Raw genomic sequence first — 19,444 nt, forward strand, 5'->3', positions numbered from 1 at the left:
ATGCCCATACTAGGGCCGCACGATTATGGCCAAAATGATAATCACGATTATTTTGATCAATATTGAGATCACGATTAATTATCACAATTATTTGTTGATTTTAGCCAAAACAAATTTTATTGTCACATAATTATATAATTATAACTGCTTTTACATCCATATTGTGCTACATTCCTCCTTTTATTGAAGGATACTGTGAAGGAGCCTTTTCAGCTGTTGTGCGACCGCTTTCCACACATGCATGTTTGCCGTGAAAGATACAGGCAACGCAATTTTCTGTTCACGTTAACGGCGCATGTGGTGCCTGGTATCTACCAGACGAAATAGCTACGCGGATTTCTGTGGCTCATTACACTGCCACTTACATGTCTGCGTTGCGCTCTGATGCTCCGAAACCCACGTTAGAGACAACATAAACATCGCTGCATGTCACGCTAGTAAACACTAGTAACACGTTACACAGCAGGTAATGTTAGCCTACCGTTAGCCACAGTAGTAACTGGATTAAACAAGGCTAAAATGCTGACTGCTAAACAGTGTAGCGTGTCTGTATTTCACTGTAGGATTCCAACAGCGGGACGTCCAACAGTCTGCTGCTAAAGCTATGAGCTAAAAGACACTGTTGACACTGCTGTTGTCTGAAAAACAACACAGCCGGGACAAAATGTTGCGTTTACTGGTAAACTGGTAAACATTGTGACCGGCTTATGATGACCGACTGCTACCTGTTGTGGAATTTTCCTCACGTTACTCTGTCCTCGGTGACTGTCTACATCTAGAAACTAAGCTGCGCGGTGCAGGCAGGGAACAGCTCTGATTGGCTCATGGAGACATGTGATCAGACAGTGGTTTATGGAGCGCTAGATTGGCTTTGCAAAAACTGTTCTATGAAGGGAATGACGCATTTTAAATATCGCTCGATCACGCAAATTTGATCGTGGGAAGCCAAAATCGTGATCGTGATTAAAATTTGATTAATTGTGCAGCCCTAGCCCATACTACTATTAGAATGACAAAAATGTGTCCTGATGCACCTGGTCGCATTTTGCAGTATGCAAGCTAGCGTCATTTCTGACCCACAATCCTCTGTGCAGCATATCTGAGCAAGAGGCTCAAAGTTCAAGCTGCGATGTTATCACAGAGGTTTATAGTTGAAAACAGATATTTACATACACTTCAGAAAAAAACACAAAAACTTTTATTTCTTTACTGACATACATTAAATCAGAGTAAACTTTTTCTATTTTAGATCAATAAATATTAACATATTTTTTGCATTTGTTAAATGTCAGAATTGAGCAACAGAGAATTGTATGTATTTTTTGTATCACTTTCATCAAAGTCAGAAGTATACATACACTAAGTTTATTGTGTCTTTAAACAAAAAGAAAACTCCAGATGATTCCATTCTGAGCTTAAGAAGCTTCTGATAGGTTAATTGATTCCATTTGAGTTAATTGGTGGCACACCTGTGGATGCATATAAAGGCACACCTCAAACACAGAGCCTCTTTCTTTGACATCATGGGAAAATCAAGAGAAATCAACCAAGACATCAGGAAAAGAATTGTGGACCTCCACAAGTGTGGCTCATTGTTAGGTGCAATTTCCAGATGCCTGAAGGTCCCACGTTCATCTGTTCAGACAATAATATGCAAGTATAAAAAACATGGGAATGTACAACCATCATACCGCTCAGGAAGGAGACGGATTCTGAGACCCAGAGAGGAACGTTTTTTGTTGCGAAATGTGCGAATCAATCCCAGGACAACAGCAAAAGACCTTGTGAAGATGCTAGCTGAAACTGGTAAGACAGTGTCATTATCCACAGTAAAACGAGTCCTGTACCACCATGAGCTAAAAGGTTACTCTGGGAGAAGAAAGCCATTACTTCAAAACCACCATAAAAAAGCCAGACTACAGTTTGCAACTGCACATGGGGACAAAAATCTTAATTTCTGGAGACATGTCCTGTGGTCTGACGCAACAAATATGTAACTGTTCGGCCATAATGTTAAACGGTATATTTGGAGGAAAAAGGGTGAAGCTTTGAAGCCTCAGAACACCATCCCAACTGTGAAGTATGGGGGTGGTAGTATAATGTTGTGGGGCTGCTTTGCTGCAGAAGGGACTGGTGCACTTCACAAAATAGATTTCATCATGAGAAAAGAAAATTTTGTGGATATATTGAAGCAACATCTGAGGACAACAGCCAGGAAGTTAAAGCTTGGGCGCAAATGGGTCTTCCAAATGGACAATGACCCCAAGCATACCTCCAAATTAGTTACAAAGTGGCTTAAGGACAACAAAGTCAAGGTATTGGAGTGGCCATCACAAAGCCCTGATCTCAATCCCATAGAACATTTGTGGGCGGCACTGAAAAGGCGAGTGCGAGCAAGAAGGCCTACAAACCTGACCCAGTTACACAAGTTCTGTCAAGAGGAGTGGGCCAAAATTCCAGCAAACTATTGTAGAAAGCTTGTGGAAGGATACCCAAAACGTTTGGCCCAAGTGAAACTGTTTCGGGGCAATTCTATCAAATACTAAGGAAGTGTATGTATACTTCTGACTTTGATGAATGTGATAAAAAAAAAACATAAAAATTCTCCGTCGCTCGATTCTGACATTTAACAAATGCAAAAAATATGTTAATATGTATTGATCTGAAACAGAAAAAGTTTACTCTGATTTAATGTATGACAGTAAAGAAATAAAAATGTTTGTGTTTTTTTTTCTGACGTGTATGTAAACTGCGGACTGTACTGCAGACAACAGTACGTACTCTGTAAGAGCAGCTGCAGTTTGAACTAAAAGTAAAAAAGAAAAAGTATGCGATAAGGAATGCAGCAACACTTGTTTATAACAGAGCTCATTTCTCATTTAAAAACTCTGCTGACTTCAGCTTTTAGGAGGTAAACTCTTCTTAGAATCAGAGGGTTTGGAGACGGCTCCCCAGTTTACTAAGTGACTGAGTTGTCCTGTTATTAAGTTTAATAAAAGTTGATATTGTTTACATTCATTCAAACACAGTCCTTGCCTGAATTAGAGTAAAATTAAAGGGACCTTACCTCTAACTGTTTCTTATCTCTCTCAATCTCCTGAGTGAAACTAAATCCTAGGTAAGAAAAAACGCTCAAACAGAGCAGTCAAGTTAACATCAGACAGCAGATACAGTAACAGTGAAGCAGATAAGCCTATTTTAAAGAAAGTACTCAGCCTAGATTCTAGCAGTAAGAAACCTCCACAAGTCCAATGCACACTGCATGTTTATTATAAAAGGTTTCTATCAGCCTGAAAACATGTTAACTAAAAGCTGCAGACAAAGTGAGCTGAGGAGCTTTAACCTCCACTACATCCCTGGTTAGCAGGATGAAGGCGCCCTCTTGTGTCCTGCATCAGTTTCACATTTCACTTGTTAACCTGCTGGGATGTTCACTGCAGGAAGACATGTCCAAACTTCACACATCAGTAAAGAGACATTTAAATAGAGATAATATCATGGAAATATTTGTAACCAAATGTGAAGGATCAACTACACAATATCAAAAGTTAAGTAAGTACACAATGCTGCTATGTCCATAATACCAAAGATTTAGTTTGTCCCAATACATAGTACGTCAAATGCAGATTGCCAAAAATATGTCCTAATGCATCCGGTCACATTTTGTAGTTTCCAAGCCAGCGTGATTTCTGACCCACAATCCTCTGTGCAGCATATCTGAGCAAGAGGCTCAAAGTTCAACCTGCGATGTTATCAGAGTTTTATGTCCCGACTGTCTGCAGACTGTACTGCAGGCAACAGTACGTACTTTGTAAGAGCAGCTGCAGTTTGTACTAAAAGTAAAAAAGAAAAAGTATGCGATTAGGAACGCAGCAACACTTGTTTACAACAGAGCTCATTTCTCAATTAAAAACTCTGCTGACTTCAGCTTTTAGGAGGTAAACTCTTCTTAGAATCAGAGGGTTTGGAGACGGCTCCCCAGATTACTAAATGACTGAGTTGTACTGTAATTAAATTAAGTGAACGTTTATGTTGTTTACAATAATTCAAACACAGTACTTGCCTGAATAGACAGCAGATACAGTAACAGTGAAGCAGAGAAGCTTATTTAAAGAAAGTACTCAGCCTAGATTCAAGCAGTCTAGCAGTAAGAAACCTCCACAAGTCCAATGCACACTGCATGTTTATTATAAAAGGTTTCTATCAGCCTGAAAACATGCTGTTAACTAAAAGCTGCAGACAAAGTAAGCTGAGGAGCTTTAACCTCCACTACATCCCTGGTTAGCAGGATGAAGGCGCCCTCTTGTGTCCTGCATCAGTTTACACATTTCACTTGTTAACCTGCTGGGATGTTCACTGCAGGAAGACATGTCCAAACTTCCCATAACATCAGTAAAGAGACATTTAAATAGATGTAATATCATGAAAATGCATGTAACCAAATGTAAAGAATCAACTACACAATATCTGTTGTCTTATGTGTGTTGGGACTTTTAAGTCTGTGTAATATTTATTGACTCAGTGCAGAGAGGAAATGTTGGCTGTAAAAAGCAACAAGTGATAGAAAACTCTGCTCATTTCTCTGTGACGGAGCAGTTTTACTGAGGAAAGTTGAAAGGACAGAGACTGACTGACTCTAAACATGAACACTGTACTTTGTGGTGTTTCAGGAGGAAAAGGGCCTCAGTTATACTCTCATATCAGTTTCACATTTTCTCTGTCAGCTTAGTATGAAACCCTGGAATGAAGACAAGAAGAATAATAATAAATACTTTGTTCATGTTAGTTTATTCATCATGTAAAGCTTCAGTTTGTTCACACATCCCATCAGTAAAGTCTGTTCAAAGACTCTTGTTCAATGATTTCATGAACAGATTCACTTCATCCACACAATCACTTAGTTTGAACCAGAATCTCAGCTATGTAAAAGAGAAAAGAGTTATTGATTATGATTATGATAACATTTGGTCCGCCTAACAAATAAATGTAAATCTAGATTTCTTTACAAATGTCCAAAAAGAGAACAAAGTGTGTAGGATAAAGGAGGTCTGGTGCTTTCTCTCTTCAGAGCCACGCAGTGGAAGAGAAACTAAATACAATTTTAGTTTGATTTGATTTCTATGTCACGCCAAACATTTGGCCCGTCCCACATGGGATTACAAGACACCGCTATTTAACAGAAATCTTCCTGTCCCGCAGATACATAACGTGGAGAAATACATGAATAACAAACAGCTAATATCTACAAATCATCTCGGTAAATATATTTTTTAACATATCGTCCTGTTTCAACAATCAAAGGTAAAATAACAGTTCTCAACTGAGCACATTGAGAGCTTCTGGGGCTCCTCGAATGGTTTTCTCAACAAACAAAAACATCTCATCACTTCTAAAATGTCAATGCAAGCAAAGTAAACATCAAACAAATTTACAATAACGTTTAGAAAAGCAAATAAATGTCGAAGAAAGTTACAAAAAATAAGAAAAAGCAACAAAAACGTGTAAACACATGAAAAACGTTGAAGAAATAGAATGTCACAACAATCAGCTCTCAGCAACAAACATGGAGACTAAATAAGTCGAAGAGTTAAAGGTCCCATGACATGGTGCTCTTTGGATGCTTTTATATAGTGGTCCCCTAATACTGTATCTGAAGTCTCATATAGGCCTTGTGGTCCCTAATACTGTATCTGAAGTCTCTTTTATAAGACCTTAGTGGTCCCCTAATACTGTATCTAAAGTCTCTTTATATAACCTTAGTGGTCCCCTAATACTGTATCTGAAGTTCTTTTATATAGACCTTAGTGGTCCCCTAATACTGTATCTGAAGTCTCTTTTATATAGACCTTAGTGGTCCCCTAATAATATCTGAAGTCTCTTTCCGAAATTCAGCTTTGGTGCAGAACTACAGCCACTAGAGCCAGTCCTACAATGAGCTTTGCTTAGGATGTGCCATTTCTGTGTCTGAAGCTATTGAGGTGGAGAGAGGGGGGGGCAAGGTAGAGGGTGGGGGTGTGGCCTTGACCAACTGCCACTTTGCTCGTTTGAAAGCCATGATGTCTCTCTCTCTCTCTCATGGGTTGGCCAAATTCTCTGGGTGGGCAAAGCAGAGAAAGGGAGGTAACCTTTCTTCTTATGACCTCATAAGAAGCAGATTCCAAAATTGCTCATCTGAGCTTTCATTTTCTCAAAGGCAGAGCAGGATACCCAGGGCTCGGTTTACACCTATCACCATTTCTAGCCACTGGGGGACCATAGGCAGGCTGGGGGAACTCATATTAATGTTAAAAAACCTCATAAAGTGACATTTTCATGCCATGGGACCTTTAAAACACAGAATTTAACCCTTAAATGACTTCTGTCTATTTCAGTTCACACAACTCAGCAGAGTGTCCATAATAATAAAACCCAGAAGACCCATAAACCCTTAGTCCAGCATAGAGCGGCTGAGTGAATGTGGTCTGGACTCTGTGGAGGAGAGTCATGGTTTCAGAGACGCTGTAGAAGGACAGAATACCTGCACTGTGATCCAGGTACACTCCTACTCTGGAGGACTCAGGACCTGAGAAGCGAGTTTTAACTTTGTTGTAACAAAATGTATATTTGTTGTTCTCACAATCTAACGCCCAAGATTTGTCATTTTGTCCAAATATACATTCATCCCACCTCCCTGCTCTTCTGATATTCTTGTATGCGACTGCTACATAAACTCCTCTCCCTCTCCTCTCCACCTCCCAGTAACAACGTCCAGTCAGACTCTCTCTACTCAGGACCTGATACTTGTTAGTGAATCTGTCTGGGTGACTAGAATAAGATTGATGTTCACTCATTACTGTTGCTTTCCTGTTCCCCTCAGATAATAACAGCAGTGTGTGTGCTGTGTTTGGATCCAGTGTGATTTCACGTGAATATTTTAAGAATTCAGCTCTGGTCTTGGGCTCTGGTTGTGGCAGTAAAACGTCCACTTCAGTCCCTGTCAGTGAGACGTTTGTCCACTCTTCTCTCAGGACGTCCTGTAGTATATCTCTGACTTCTGACAGGGCTGCTGTCACGTCCTCAAAGCAGCTCAGAGGAGTGATATGGACGCTGGATGTTGATTGGCTGAGTGGTGACAGTGAGGGGTAGTTGTGTAGAAACTGGTTGTGATCCTCTGTGTGCGAGAGCTTCTTCAGCTCAGCGTCTTTCCTCTTCAGCTCAGTGATCTCCTGCTCCAGCTTCTCCTGAAGCTCTTTGACTCGACTCACTTCACTTTTCTGTTGGGATCTGACCTGCTGCTTCACATCAGAGCTTCTTTTCTCCAGGAGACGGATCAGCTCAGTGAAGATCTTCTCGCTGTCCTCCACTGCTTTATCAGCAGAGAGATTGATGGCCTCCGCCTGCTGTTGAAGCAGCTTCACATCTTTCTCTCTGTCCTGGATTCGCTGCTGGATGTTTTGTCGACTCCCCTCGAGCTCTCTCTGCCTCTCAGCTCTCTCTGCTGCAGCTGAGACTGTGTCGTGGCCTTTATGTTCTTCCACAGAGCAGAGATAACAGATAAGCTGCTGATCAGTACGGCAGAACATCTTCATCACCTCATCATGACGAGAGCAGACGTTCTCCTGGAGCTTCTTGGACGGCTCCACCAGCTTGTGTTTCTTGAATGACTCTGATTCAAAATGAGGCTGAAGGTGTTTCTCACAGTAAGAAGCCAGACAGATGAGACAGGACTTGTATGCTTTGAGTTTTCTCCCAGTGCAGACATCACAGGCCACATCTTCAGCTCCAGCATAGCAGTGATCAGCAGGAGCAGCTTGGAGTCCAGTCTTCTTCAGCTCCTCCACTAAATCTGCTAACATGGTGTTTTTCAGCAGGACAGGCCTCGGTGTGAACGTCTTCCTGCACTGAGGGCAGCTGTAGCTGTACTTACCATCCTCTCCATCCCAGTGGCTTTTAATACAGTTCATGCAGTAGCTGTGTCCACAGGGAGTAGTCACCGGATCCTTCAGTAGATCCAGACAGATGGAACAAGAGAAGGTTTCCCGGTCCAGCTGAACTCCTTTCTGCGCCATTTCACCTCTCAGTGATGACTGTCTGACTGTGACTTCCAGTATGTGTGACTGTCTTATCAAGGGATCCAGGTTCAAGGTTCAGCTTTATTGTCATTCTACAATAAAGGGAGGGGTTATCAAGCTTTGATTCTTGCCAGGATGAGGAGTGGCACCTTGAGTTTGGACTTTGTTTCCTCATTGTAAATGACACCTCAGTTAAAACGTCCTCTACATCAGAAAACACGACATTTTTAATCAAACATCTTTTTATTAAAGCATAAGATTTAACATACATTCCATTTATACAGTCAGAGTCTTTTTTTTATATAACTAATTCAAAAACCAAATAAGCTGTAAACTTAAAGTGGTACAACAATAAACAAACAAGACAAAGCAAAACAAGACAAGTAGTAACAACTCAAAATGATTGAAAGAACACCACCAGGCTGACCACGATTCACCACACTATCCCAACCCCCTGTCCGCCCGATTAACCCCTCCCCATGTATCTCGACCCCCACCACCCTCCCTCGCAGAGACCTTCACTCTAAAACCAAACAGTTGTCATATATCGTGTGCTAGGATGTGGACTGTTGTACTGGATTTGTAGTTTTGAGGTATGATATGAAGGGTTTCCATTTTTTATGGAATAATTTGAGCCTGTCTTTCAGCGTATACCTTATCCTTTCCAAATGAAGTGTGTTAATTAAATCCTCTAACCACATCTTAGAGGTAGGTACAGTTGTGCACTTCCATAATATGAGGATTAGTTTCTTTGCTATTATTAAACAATAAGAGAGAAAACGCTGTTGTGCCACACTCAGTTTCCTGAAGGTCTCCAATATTCCAAGAATGATTAACAGAGGCTCAGGTTTGATTGAAGTATTTATGACCTCAGACATAATATTACATATATCGATCCAGAACAATTGGACCCTTGGGCATAGAGCGAAACTATGGAGAAGTGTTGCTACGGCAGAGTGGCACTTGTCACACCTAGGTGACACCTCTGGGTATATGTTATGTAATTTCTCCTTTGAGTAATGAAGCCTATGTATAATTTAAAATTGGACAAGACAGTGTCTTGCGTTATCTGAACAATGATGTATGTTTTCAAGACTCTCTTTCCATAAATCATCTGGGATGGATACACCAAGTTCCTCTTCCCACTTAAGTTTATAATTTTCAGTCGATGGGGAACTTATTAATAAGAGATCATTATAGATGTGGGACATCAGTTTACTTTTGTTAGGAGACAGTTTCAGACAATCATCTATTTTCGATTGTGATTCAGTCTCAAATTCTCTTAAGTATTTCCGAACGTAGTCCCTAACTTGTAGGTAACGGAAGAAATTATTATTCCCCAGCTCATACTTCCTCTGTAGTTGTTTAAATGAAGCAAAGACACCTCCCACGTATAAGTCACCAATACATTGGATACCCCTCTCACTCCACGTAGAAAAGGCTCCATCCAGACTGGAGGGGGCAAATGTGGGGTTCTTAGCGATGGGTAACAGAAAAGAGATTGGTTTAAGATTAAAGGTGGTCTTGATTTGTTTCCAGGTACGGGTCATGCTATGTATGATGGGATTATTGTTATACAGGGACTTATTAACCGCAGCCGGAGCCAGTAGGACCGCGGCCATAGAATATGGGTGGCAGTCCTCCCGCTCCAGCATTAGCCAATCAGACATTGGTATTGATGTGTCTAACCAAAAGGTAAACATCTTAATCGCTGAGGCCCAGTAATATAGCAAAAAGTCTGGGAGTGCTAATCCCCCCTTTGGCTTTGGCCTACAGAGATGTTTTTTGCCTATTCTGTGAACCTTGTATCCCCACAGAAAAGGAACTATTATAGAATCGAGGTGCTTAAAAAAGGATTTTTTTTAGAAGAATTGGGATGTTTTGAAATAAATATAACAATTGCGGGAGGAAAATCATCTTAATAGCATTAATTCTCCCAATTAAAGAAATTGGGAGCGTGTCCCAGAATGATATTCTAGTCTGTAATCGCTCTATTAGAGGGGGGAAGTTTGCCTGGAATAGAGAGGAGTACTGCTTTGTCACTTCTATCCCCAAATAGGTAAATCTGTCTGGAGAGACTGTAAATGGAAAGTGATCCAGGTGTGTCAAGTCACTCATATGGACCGGCATTAAAACGCTTTTAGCCCAATTGATCCGATAACCCGAGAAAGTCCCAAACAGGTTGATCTTGTCCAAAAGATTTGGGATAGTGATTTGAGGCGCGGCGCTGTATATATAAAAGGATGTCATCACTATGCGTAAGATATCTTATTATTTTTGTCTTTGGTGGAGTATCCATAAATCTGGGGTTCTATTCTGATACATTGGGCTAGTGGCTCGATAGCCAGAGCAAAAATTAAAGGGGATAGTGGACATCCCTGCCTTGTCCCTCTGTGTAACCTAAACGGGGAGGATATTGTCCGGTTTGTTAGGATTTGAGCGTGGGGGTTTTTATAAATGAGTTTAATTAGTGACAGGAACTTATCTCCGAAATTGAACCTATTAAGAACTTCAAATAAGTAACACCACTCAATCTGGTCAAATGCCTTCGGCATCAAGTGCAAGTATGACAAGATCAGTAGGTGGACCTCTCTTTGTATATATAATATTGAAGAGACGTCTAAGATTGAAAGTAGCACTCCTATTTGGTATGAAACCTGTCTGGTCCATATGAACTAGCTTTCCCAGTAGAGGATTCAGCCTGTTGGCTAGTAACTTAGCAAATAATTTCCCATCGACATTAAGGAGGGAGATAGGGCGATAAGCGCCTACTTCCTGTGAGTCCTTCCCTTTTTTGTGAATTAATGTGATCACAGCCTCAGTTAGGGTGGGGGGTAAGTTACCTATAATTTCAACAGGTAAGGAGATACATGTTTTGTATAATTCTCCTGGAAGTCCATCAGGACCAGGTGTCTTATTACTCTTTAGGGAGGCAATGGCGCTCCGAACCTCTGCAATTGTGAGGTCAGAATTCAAAGAATCACAGTCTTCCTCATTCAGTCTGGGAAGCTCACATTTGTCTAAAAATGCATTAATAGTTACAGAGTCTGAAGTGGTCTTTGAAGTATACAAATCAGTATACAATTCAAGAAACCTGTCATTAATATCTTCAGGCTTTGTAAGTATTGTATTATTGTGAGCTTTTATCTTGTGTATCATTCTGTCATTATCCATTTTTCTGAGTTGTCTAGCTAGTAATTTGTGTGGTTTGTCACCAAATTCAAAATATCTTTGCCTAGTATAGAGGAATGCTTTACTTAGTTTTGCAGAGATAATTTTGTTATATTCATATTTAAGTGTTGCTATTTTCATGTGCAATATACTAGAGGGGGACTGTGCATTGTCTATGTCAAGTAATTTAATTTGATTTTCTAATTCTTTTAATTTGGTCTTATTTTCTTTTCGCCTAGAAGCTTCAAATGAGATGATACAGCCTCTTATGTAAGGCTTGAATGCTTCCCAGAGGATGGAGGGAGAGGTATCAGGGTTGTCATTTATTTCAAAGTACAAAGAAATCTGGTCATTTAGGTATTCGCAAAATTTATTTTCAGTGAGTAAGTGCGCGTTCAGTTTCCAAGAGGTGTGTGGCTTATCTAGATGATCTAAACACAACGAAAAGGTGAGTGGGCTGTGATCCGAAATCACAATGCTGGGATATTTAGCAGTCAATGTAGACGGTATAAGTCTGGCATCTACCAGGAAGTAGTCTATCCTACTGTAGGAGTTGTGTACAGGTGAATAAAATGAATAGTCCCTACCTGAGGGGTTCATCGCTCTCCATATATCTAGTACATTCGTGTTATTAATGAACGTATTTAAAAATTCACTAGAGGCATTTCTTGGTAGTCTCTTTGTAGAGGACCTATCAAGATATGTGTCGAGAACAGTGTTAAAGTCGCCCCCTATTATCAAGTGTGTTTGTGAGATGTCTGGTATCAGTGAAAAAACCTTCTGAAAGAATATGGGGTTGTCTATGTTGGGAGCATATAAATTCACTAGAGTGAGGGAGATGTTGTGGATTTCACCCATTACTATAAGGTAACGGCCCTCTTTGTCAGTGATTGTTTCTTTCTGTAAAAAGGGTACACCTTTTCTCAGTAGAATGGCCGCACCTCTTGCTTTGGATGAAAAGTTAGAATGGTAAACTTCCCCTATCCAATTCGCTTTTAACCTGCCATGCGAGCCACTCTTCAAATGAGTTTCCTGTAAAAACATAATGTCTGAGGTCAGTGACTTTAGGTGGGTCAGAACTTTACCCCTCTTGACTGGGTTATTTACTCTGCGTACATTCCAGCTGGAAAATGTGAGACCCTTCATCCCTCTGCTGTCATTGTTTAAACTATCATACATCAGGAATCTGTGATCAGTACAGTATCCATAGCAGTACAGCTGTCAACGTGTAGGATTTGAGTGAAAGGTCTTCCTATCCCTCCCCTCCCCTCTACCCCAGACCATCCCAAAATCGTTATCAAGGTCAGCCCAGTCCCCATAATAACAAACAAAAACAAAACTACTCTAGCCAATTCGAAGTGAATGTGGCGCGAGCCTTCTTAAGGAAGTAAGTACAGATAAACCAGTAACTTAAGTCACTTCCCCACACCTTCTGGTGGCCTGAACCTAACTCCTATCTGTGATCCCATAGCTTGGTAACTTACACAAAAATTTTAAGTGGTTTAGTGAAGAGAAGAAAATAAAATTAGAGTGCCATAGTGACATAGTATCCATGGGCATATACATATATACACACATACACACATACATACAACACGACATTTTTAGATGTAAAATACTTCTTGCCTCCTCAGGTTTTGTTGACGTCTCTGACTCTTAAAGTCTCTTAAATTTTCCTTTTACTGGTTTAAAATCAATTGAAAGTTATCAAACTAAACTTGTCATAAAACCCTTGAATTGCTGTATAATAATCTCACAATCCTAGAATGTGTGTAAAAGGTGTCAGAGAGAAGTTCTCTGAACACAGGTGCACAATAAGATGCCATATTATCCCCTTTTTTATTTACTCTGTAAACCACTGAGTTTAAAATCCAACACGGACACTTTAACTTCCTACCAGTGGCGATTTCTTTAAGACTGCAAGGGAAGCTCAGCTTCCCCTAAAATGTCTAAAATGTAATGGTCAAATATGTTCTATTGTGTTAACACTTTATTCAATCAATCAATCAATCAATTTATTTATATATAGCACGCTTAAAAACAACCATGGTTGACCAAGGTGCTTCACAGGTTAAAACAACAACAACAAATTACTGCTCATACATTTTATACAACAATAAAACATGTGTAATATACAGTATACGAGGTATAGTGAAATTAAAATAAAATTAAAATTACCAGGAAATAACAAACCTAACTCGAAGGAAAAGCCAAAGAAAAGTAATGAGTTTTTAACAATGATTTAAAGCATTCCAGAGTTTGGCAGGTTCTGATATGGACTGGCAAGTTGTTCCACAAGTTAGGGGCAGCTACACTGAAGGCTCGATCACCTCTGGTTTTTAGTCTGCTTCTCGGTACATCCAAGAGGAGGAGATTAGCGGATCTTAGCACTCTAGCGGGATATGAGCGTGCAGAAGCTCTGTTAAATATAATGGAGCCAGGCCATTTAAGCATTTAAAAGTCAGTAGTAAAATTTTAAAATCGATCCTATAATGAACAGGGAGCCAGTGGAGGTGACGTAACACAGGTGTGATATGGTCCCACTTCCTCTTTCCTGTCAAGAGAGCGTAGCCGCATTTTGGACTAACTGCAAACGCTGAAGCGATGACTTATCTAAGCCCACGTACAACGAGTTACAGTAGTCAAGGCGAGAGGTTATAAGGGCATTTATCACCCTTTCCAGATCTTTAGGATGGAGATATGCCTTTACCTTGGCTATAGTTCTCAACTGGAAAAAACATGATCTGACAGTGGCGGATATTTGTTTATCAAGCTTAAATGCACTATCTAACACAACAACAAGACTCCTCACAGTTGAACGACTGTTCGGTCAACGCAGGGCCAAGATAATTTAAATCAAGAGGTTTAGGGTTTCCAAATACTATGAGCTCTGTCTTGTCTCCATTTAAATTTAGAAAGTTTAAATTCATCCATGTTTTAATGTCTTTCATACAATCAAACAGGGGCTGGAGATTTTTTACGTTCAGGGGCATATAAATATGAATGTCGTCTGCATAACAGTGAAAGGAGACCTCGTGCCTTTCAAAAATGGAGGCCAGGGGCAGCATATACAAAGAAAATAAAATGGGGCCTAAGACGGAACCTTGGGGGACACCGCAGGTAAATGGAGCCTTTTCAGATAAAAAATCCCCGAGTTGGACAGAGAAGCTCCTGTCAGTTAGATAAGATTCAAACCACCTTAGTGCAGTACCTTTGATTCCCACACAACTCTCCAAACGTGCCAGGAGAATTGAGTGGTCCACAGTGTCAAAGGCCGCAGTAAGGTCTAAAAGCACTAAGACAGCAGAGGCTCCTGAATCGACGGTTGAAATCAAATCATTAAAAACTCTCAACAATGCAGTTTCAGTGCTATGACGGGATCTAAAGCCGGACTGAAACTTTTCATAAATATTATTACTAATTAAAAAAGTTTGCAGCTGCATAGAAACTACTTTCTCCATTGACTAAAATGCGTTAGAATACATTCATATCGAAGACAAGTTGGTTCAGTATCAGCTACATATAGCAGGTCGACTGACTCGATTTCCTTCTCATACATTCCCGTAGCGTCTCAGTGCATTTCCCTGTTGATGCCTTGCGTCCGTTGACTTCAATGGGGCTGCTTTGAGCAGTTTTTTTCAGTGCTTCTAAACTAGACGGTCATTGGATAAATGCTGCGATTATGTCCCGCCCACGGACGCTGAGCGTCTCTGGGGGTCAATGGAGCAGTGGGCTGGCCTGGACGCTGGGCTTCTGCGTGATGATTGGAGGGTCTGTCGATGGACTGTATCTCCTTTTGATTGACAGCGATTTTGTACTATAGAAAGTCGCCGAAGCTGTTCAACTTCAAGCCGAGCTCAGCTCAGTCCCATCGTGGATTTTGCAAGTGCTGTTGAAAGACGAACTGCTGCAACCTATTTCTTGGTATTTGCTTGGCGAAATTGCTAGCCAATTTTCATCATACATTTCATACAATTATACACCACATTCCTTGTTTCAGTTTAACCTAATTCCCACATTTCCTCATTCAAGTTTAATATCGTTTCATTAGATCGTTCGTTTGTTTGTTTGTTTGTTTGTTCGTTCGTTCATACAGTAGGCTAGGCTAGTGTCGAAGGGGTGAACTAGCCAGCTAGCAAACTGCACACAATGGCAGACAATGCTAATATTGTTGACCTGATTTTGGCAAAGCCATTTGAAAGTCAGAGTTAGCTTCCACGTCATATTATCTTCTTACAGCTGTATTCTCAGTAAGGTGACAATCTGGTGGAAACAGGTTGCTTATAAATCACTAAAATAGTAGTGACAGCACCGTTTGGCTTGGTTATTAATGCCGTTAGCATCGTTTGTTACTTACCTAGTTTATGACAAATGGTTTCGACTGTGCTTCCTAACATGATGTCATTGTGCTAACCGAACACTGTTAGACTTTACAACAGAGCCGCTTCACTTGTTAGATGTTTCATTCCAGAGTTCTCTGTTGATTTGTGTTTGTCGCTGTGTGTGATCGTGGTGGAAAATGAATGTAAACAAAGTTGCGTGCAGGTCGCCTCAAGGCCAGTCTAATGTTAGAAGTCCCTCTAGTGGACACAACGTGTAACAACAACCACATGCTTGTCGTGGCATTGACAATGCATAAGCCTGAGTAGTGTGGAACATATTTAACAGGCTGCAATTGAGCATTAAATATTCGAATATTATTTGAATATAAAAAAAAACTCAAATGGAATTCGAATAGTATTATAGAGGAAGATTGACAGCTCTATTCCTCACGAGGAGAAACTTAGAATTAAATAGCAGGGTTAGATCAACACTTAAGATTGATTTTGTGCAAAAGACAGGGAAAAGTAACAGGTCTGTTCAGCTCTCCTGGTATGAGAAAGTTAGCTGGCTGACTGGAAGTGCTGTGACAAAGAAAACGTACTGCTGGCCATGCCTCTTGATGAAACCTTCTCACGGATATTATAAATTATTATTATAATAATTATATTATTATTGTATTACATTATTATATATATTATTATAATATTAATATAAATAAATGGACAATTTTTATGATTTAGGCCAAAAATGAGCTTCCCCTCTTTGAATGACCAGCAGCCGCCACTGCTTCCTACAGTATGCTGATGATGTGGCGCTGGTTGGCCTTCTGTGTGAGGGGGATTCTGCAAAAGGTCAAACATATTTTAATCATTTCTCTGCAGCGGTGGTGTAAGGAGAGTGTGTTTAATACATGAAAGCCAAACCAAAGAACGTATCTTATCCAGCGACACACAAGACTCTCCTGATGAACTTGAAACTTTGGCCATCACTGGATCCCTGTAGAAATTGTCAGGAGTTTCAAATATGTCTTTATACAAAGAATCAGGTAAACAACAATGGCACGAAAACATCAAGTGTAATTCTCATAAAGATATGAATAAAAAAACACACGAGACAATACAAACAATGAAATCACAGATTAATTACGTAAAAAAATAAAGAGGTACATGTCAACATATGAAATCACAATTAGTGAATTAGGGAAAAAAGCTCTACAGTTTCTACAAGTTTAATACTTGTTTTCTTGTTTAACAATCTAAGTGACTCGAGTAGAAATTTTAGTTCTATGAGAAAAGGTACAACATTAGTGAAATTAATTAGAAAATGTCTGCTTGTGAATATATAATATGGCAAATAGAATGATGAAATTAATTCCACCCCACGTCACATGATGACTTTTCACATTATCACGTGACAGACACTATCACAACACTAGGCAAGCCTTCATGAGACACTTCACACTACCTTTACCTAAAACTAATGCCATAAAGAAAACTGTCATGTATAGGGCGATGTCAAACTGCAACATATTACCACTGCATGTAACACAGATTACAAGTGAGATAAGTTTTAAAAAGGGAGTTAAATTAGTGATTAGTCAATGAGAAATCATCTTAAAGTGCATATGATAGTTGATATGTGAATGTGGATTAATGTTGTGTTGTTTACCTAAGTACGGACACTAGTGTACACTGGTAAAGTGTCTATTGCTCACTTGTGTCATACGTTTGTTGAGAGGAAATGAGAATGTATCATAAAATAAGCCTGATGATGTCCCTGCCTCAGAGAGCAGATCCAGTAACCGTGAAGCAGAGAAGCCTATTTAAAGAAAGTACTCAGCCTAGATTCAAGCAGTCTAGCAGTAAGAAACCTCCACAAGTCCAATGCACACTGCATGTTTATTATAAAAGGTTTCTATCAGCCTGAAGACATGTTAACTAAAAGCTGCAGACAAAGTGAGCTGAGGAGCTTTAACCTCCACTACATCCCTGGTTAGCAGGATGAAGGCGCCCTCTTGTGTCCTGCATCAGTTTCACATTTCACTTGTTAACCTGCTGGGATGTTCACTGCAGGAAGACATGTCCAAACTTCACACAAAACCAGTAAAGAGACATTTAAATATATGTAATATCATGAAAATACATGTAACCAAATGTAAAGAATCAACTACACAATATCTGTTGTCTTATGTGTGTTGGGACTTTTAAGTCTGTGTAATATTTATTGACTCAGTGCAGAGAGGAAATGTTGGCTGTAAAAAGCAACAAGTGATAGAAAACTCTGCTCATTTCTCTGTGACGGAGCAGTTTTACTGAGGAAAGTTGAAAGGACAGAGACTGACTGACTCTAAACATGAACACTGTACTTTGTGGTGTTTCAGGAGGAAAAGTGCCTCAGTTATACTCTCATATCAGTTTCACATTTTCTCCGTCAGCTTTGTCTGAAACCCTGGAATGAAGACAGGAAGAAAATACTTTGTTCGTGTTAGTTTATTCATCATGTAAAGCTTCAGTTTGTTCACACATCCCATCAGTAAAGTCTGTTCAAAGACTCTTGTTCAATGATTTCATACAGATTCACTTCATCCACACAATCACTTTGTTTGAACCAGAATCTCAGCTATTAAAAGAGAAGAATGAGTTATTGATTATGATTATAGGCGTTATTTACAGGGGGGATGGGGGGGGCGGGGGGTTACAACCCAATAATCCATTCTCGGCTTTTTCAGAAGTTTTTGTTGCTTTTTTGGACGTTTTTGTCCCGTTTTTTGTAATTTTTTCTGTTTTTTTTTTTTTTTAACAATTTTGTTGCTTTTTTTCGTAGGTTTTTATTGCTTTTTCAAGGATTTTTTTGAAAAATTAGTTTTCACTGTTTTGTTGCTTCTTTCAGAGTGTTTCTCGCCTTTTTTGTGTTTTTTTTCAAAGTTTTTGTCGTTTTTTCTGATATTTGTAACCTTTTGACGTCCAGGTTCTTCTTCGACAGAGTTTTTGAGGTTTTTGTCGTTTTTGTCGAGTTTATTTTCTACAATTTTTTCAATGTTTTTGTCGCTTTTCTCAATCCATGCATACATGTCCCGGGACCTCCCTGGATAGTTGGAGATCTCAACCCCCCAATGTTCAACCAAAAGTTACCCTTGATTATGATAACATTTGGTCTAACGAACAAATAAATGTAAATACAGATTTGTTTCCAAAGGTCCAGAAAGAGAAGAAAGTGTGCAGGATAAAGGAGGTCTGGGGCTTTCTCTCTTCAGAGCCATGCAGTGGAAGAGACACAACAACATACAAATACATCAATACAAATATTCATCAAACATTTAGAGCACAGAGAAGTTTTCATGTTCAGTTCAGGTCAACTAACATCATCATGAGCAGTGGAACAGACACAGGAAGGAGCGCCGCCTAAAGACACTCAACCATTTACACAACAACTAATGACAAGATGTCAAAGTACCGCCCACAATGTTTGATTGACAGCTGATCTCTGAGCAGCAAAGAAACGCCTCAACAATCAGCTCTCAGCAACAAACACGGAGACTAAAATAACACGGTTCAACGTTAAGGTTTCTACTTGTCCAGAGACAGTTTTTACTGGCTCCTTTCTTTTTTTAAACCTCGAAGAGGAATGTTTGAAGAAACGTTCTGTAAAAAAGCGTTTAAGGAGTAAAGACAAAGATAGAAAAAAAATGTCAAACTTCAGAAAAAACTTGAAAAAACAAAACGTGGAATTTTTTTTTTTTTTTATAAAGTTGAAAGCATCGGAAAACAACGTCAAATGTTAAGAAAAAGATGTACAAAAAAGTTTAAAAAAGCATCAAAAAACGTTTAAAAAAGCATCAAAAACGTCTAAAACAGGAAAAAAAACATCATAAGGAACGCCAAACTTCAAAAAAGAAAAAA

At 39.6% G+C, this 19,444-nt stretch overlaps 2 protein-coding genes across 3 annotated transcripts in view; one reads left to right on the top strand and one right to left on the bottom strand.

The window, feature by feature from the left end:
• The window catches only part of mctp1b (multiple C2 domains, transmembrane 1b), a 99,823-nt gene that overhangs the window by 35,144 nt on the left and 45,235 nt on the right, over positions 1 to 19,444 (top strand). The window lies entirely within an intron of this gene.
• LOC120545147 (tripartite motif-containing protein 16-like) lies at positions 6,332 to 8,098 on the bottom strand. The gene has a single exon (XM_039779215.1). The coding sequence runs from the start codon at positions 8,046 to 8,048 to the stop codon at positions 6,363 to 6,365; it is 1,686 nt and encodes a 561-aa protein (XP_039635149.1). The 5' UTR covers positions 8,049 to 8,098; the 3' UTR covers positions 6,332 to 6,362.

The sequence above is a fragment of the Perca fluviatilis genome, chromosome 17 (genome assembly GCF_010015445.1).
Source record: "Perca fluviatilis chromosome 17, GENO_Pfluv_1.0, whole genome shotgun sequence".
Taxonomy (NCBI): Eukaryota; Metazoa; Chordata; class Actinopteri; order Perciformes; family Percidae; genus Perca; species Perca fluviatilis.

Excerpts from the sequence above, each read along its gene's own strand:
- LOC120545147 (XM_039779215.1), bottom strand. The coding sequence starts at position 8,048 with ATGGCGCAGAAAGGAGTTCAGCTGGACCGGGAAACCTTCTCTTGTTCC.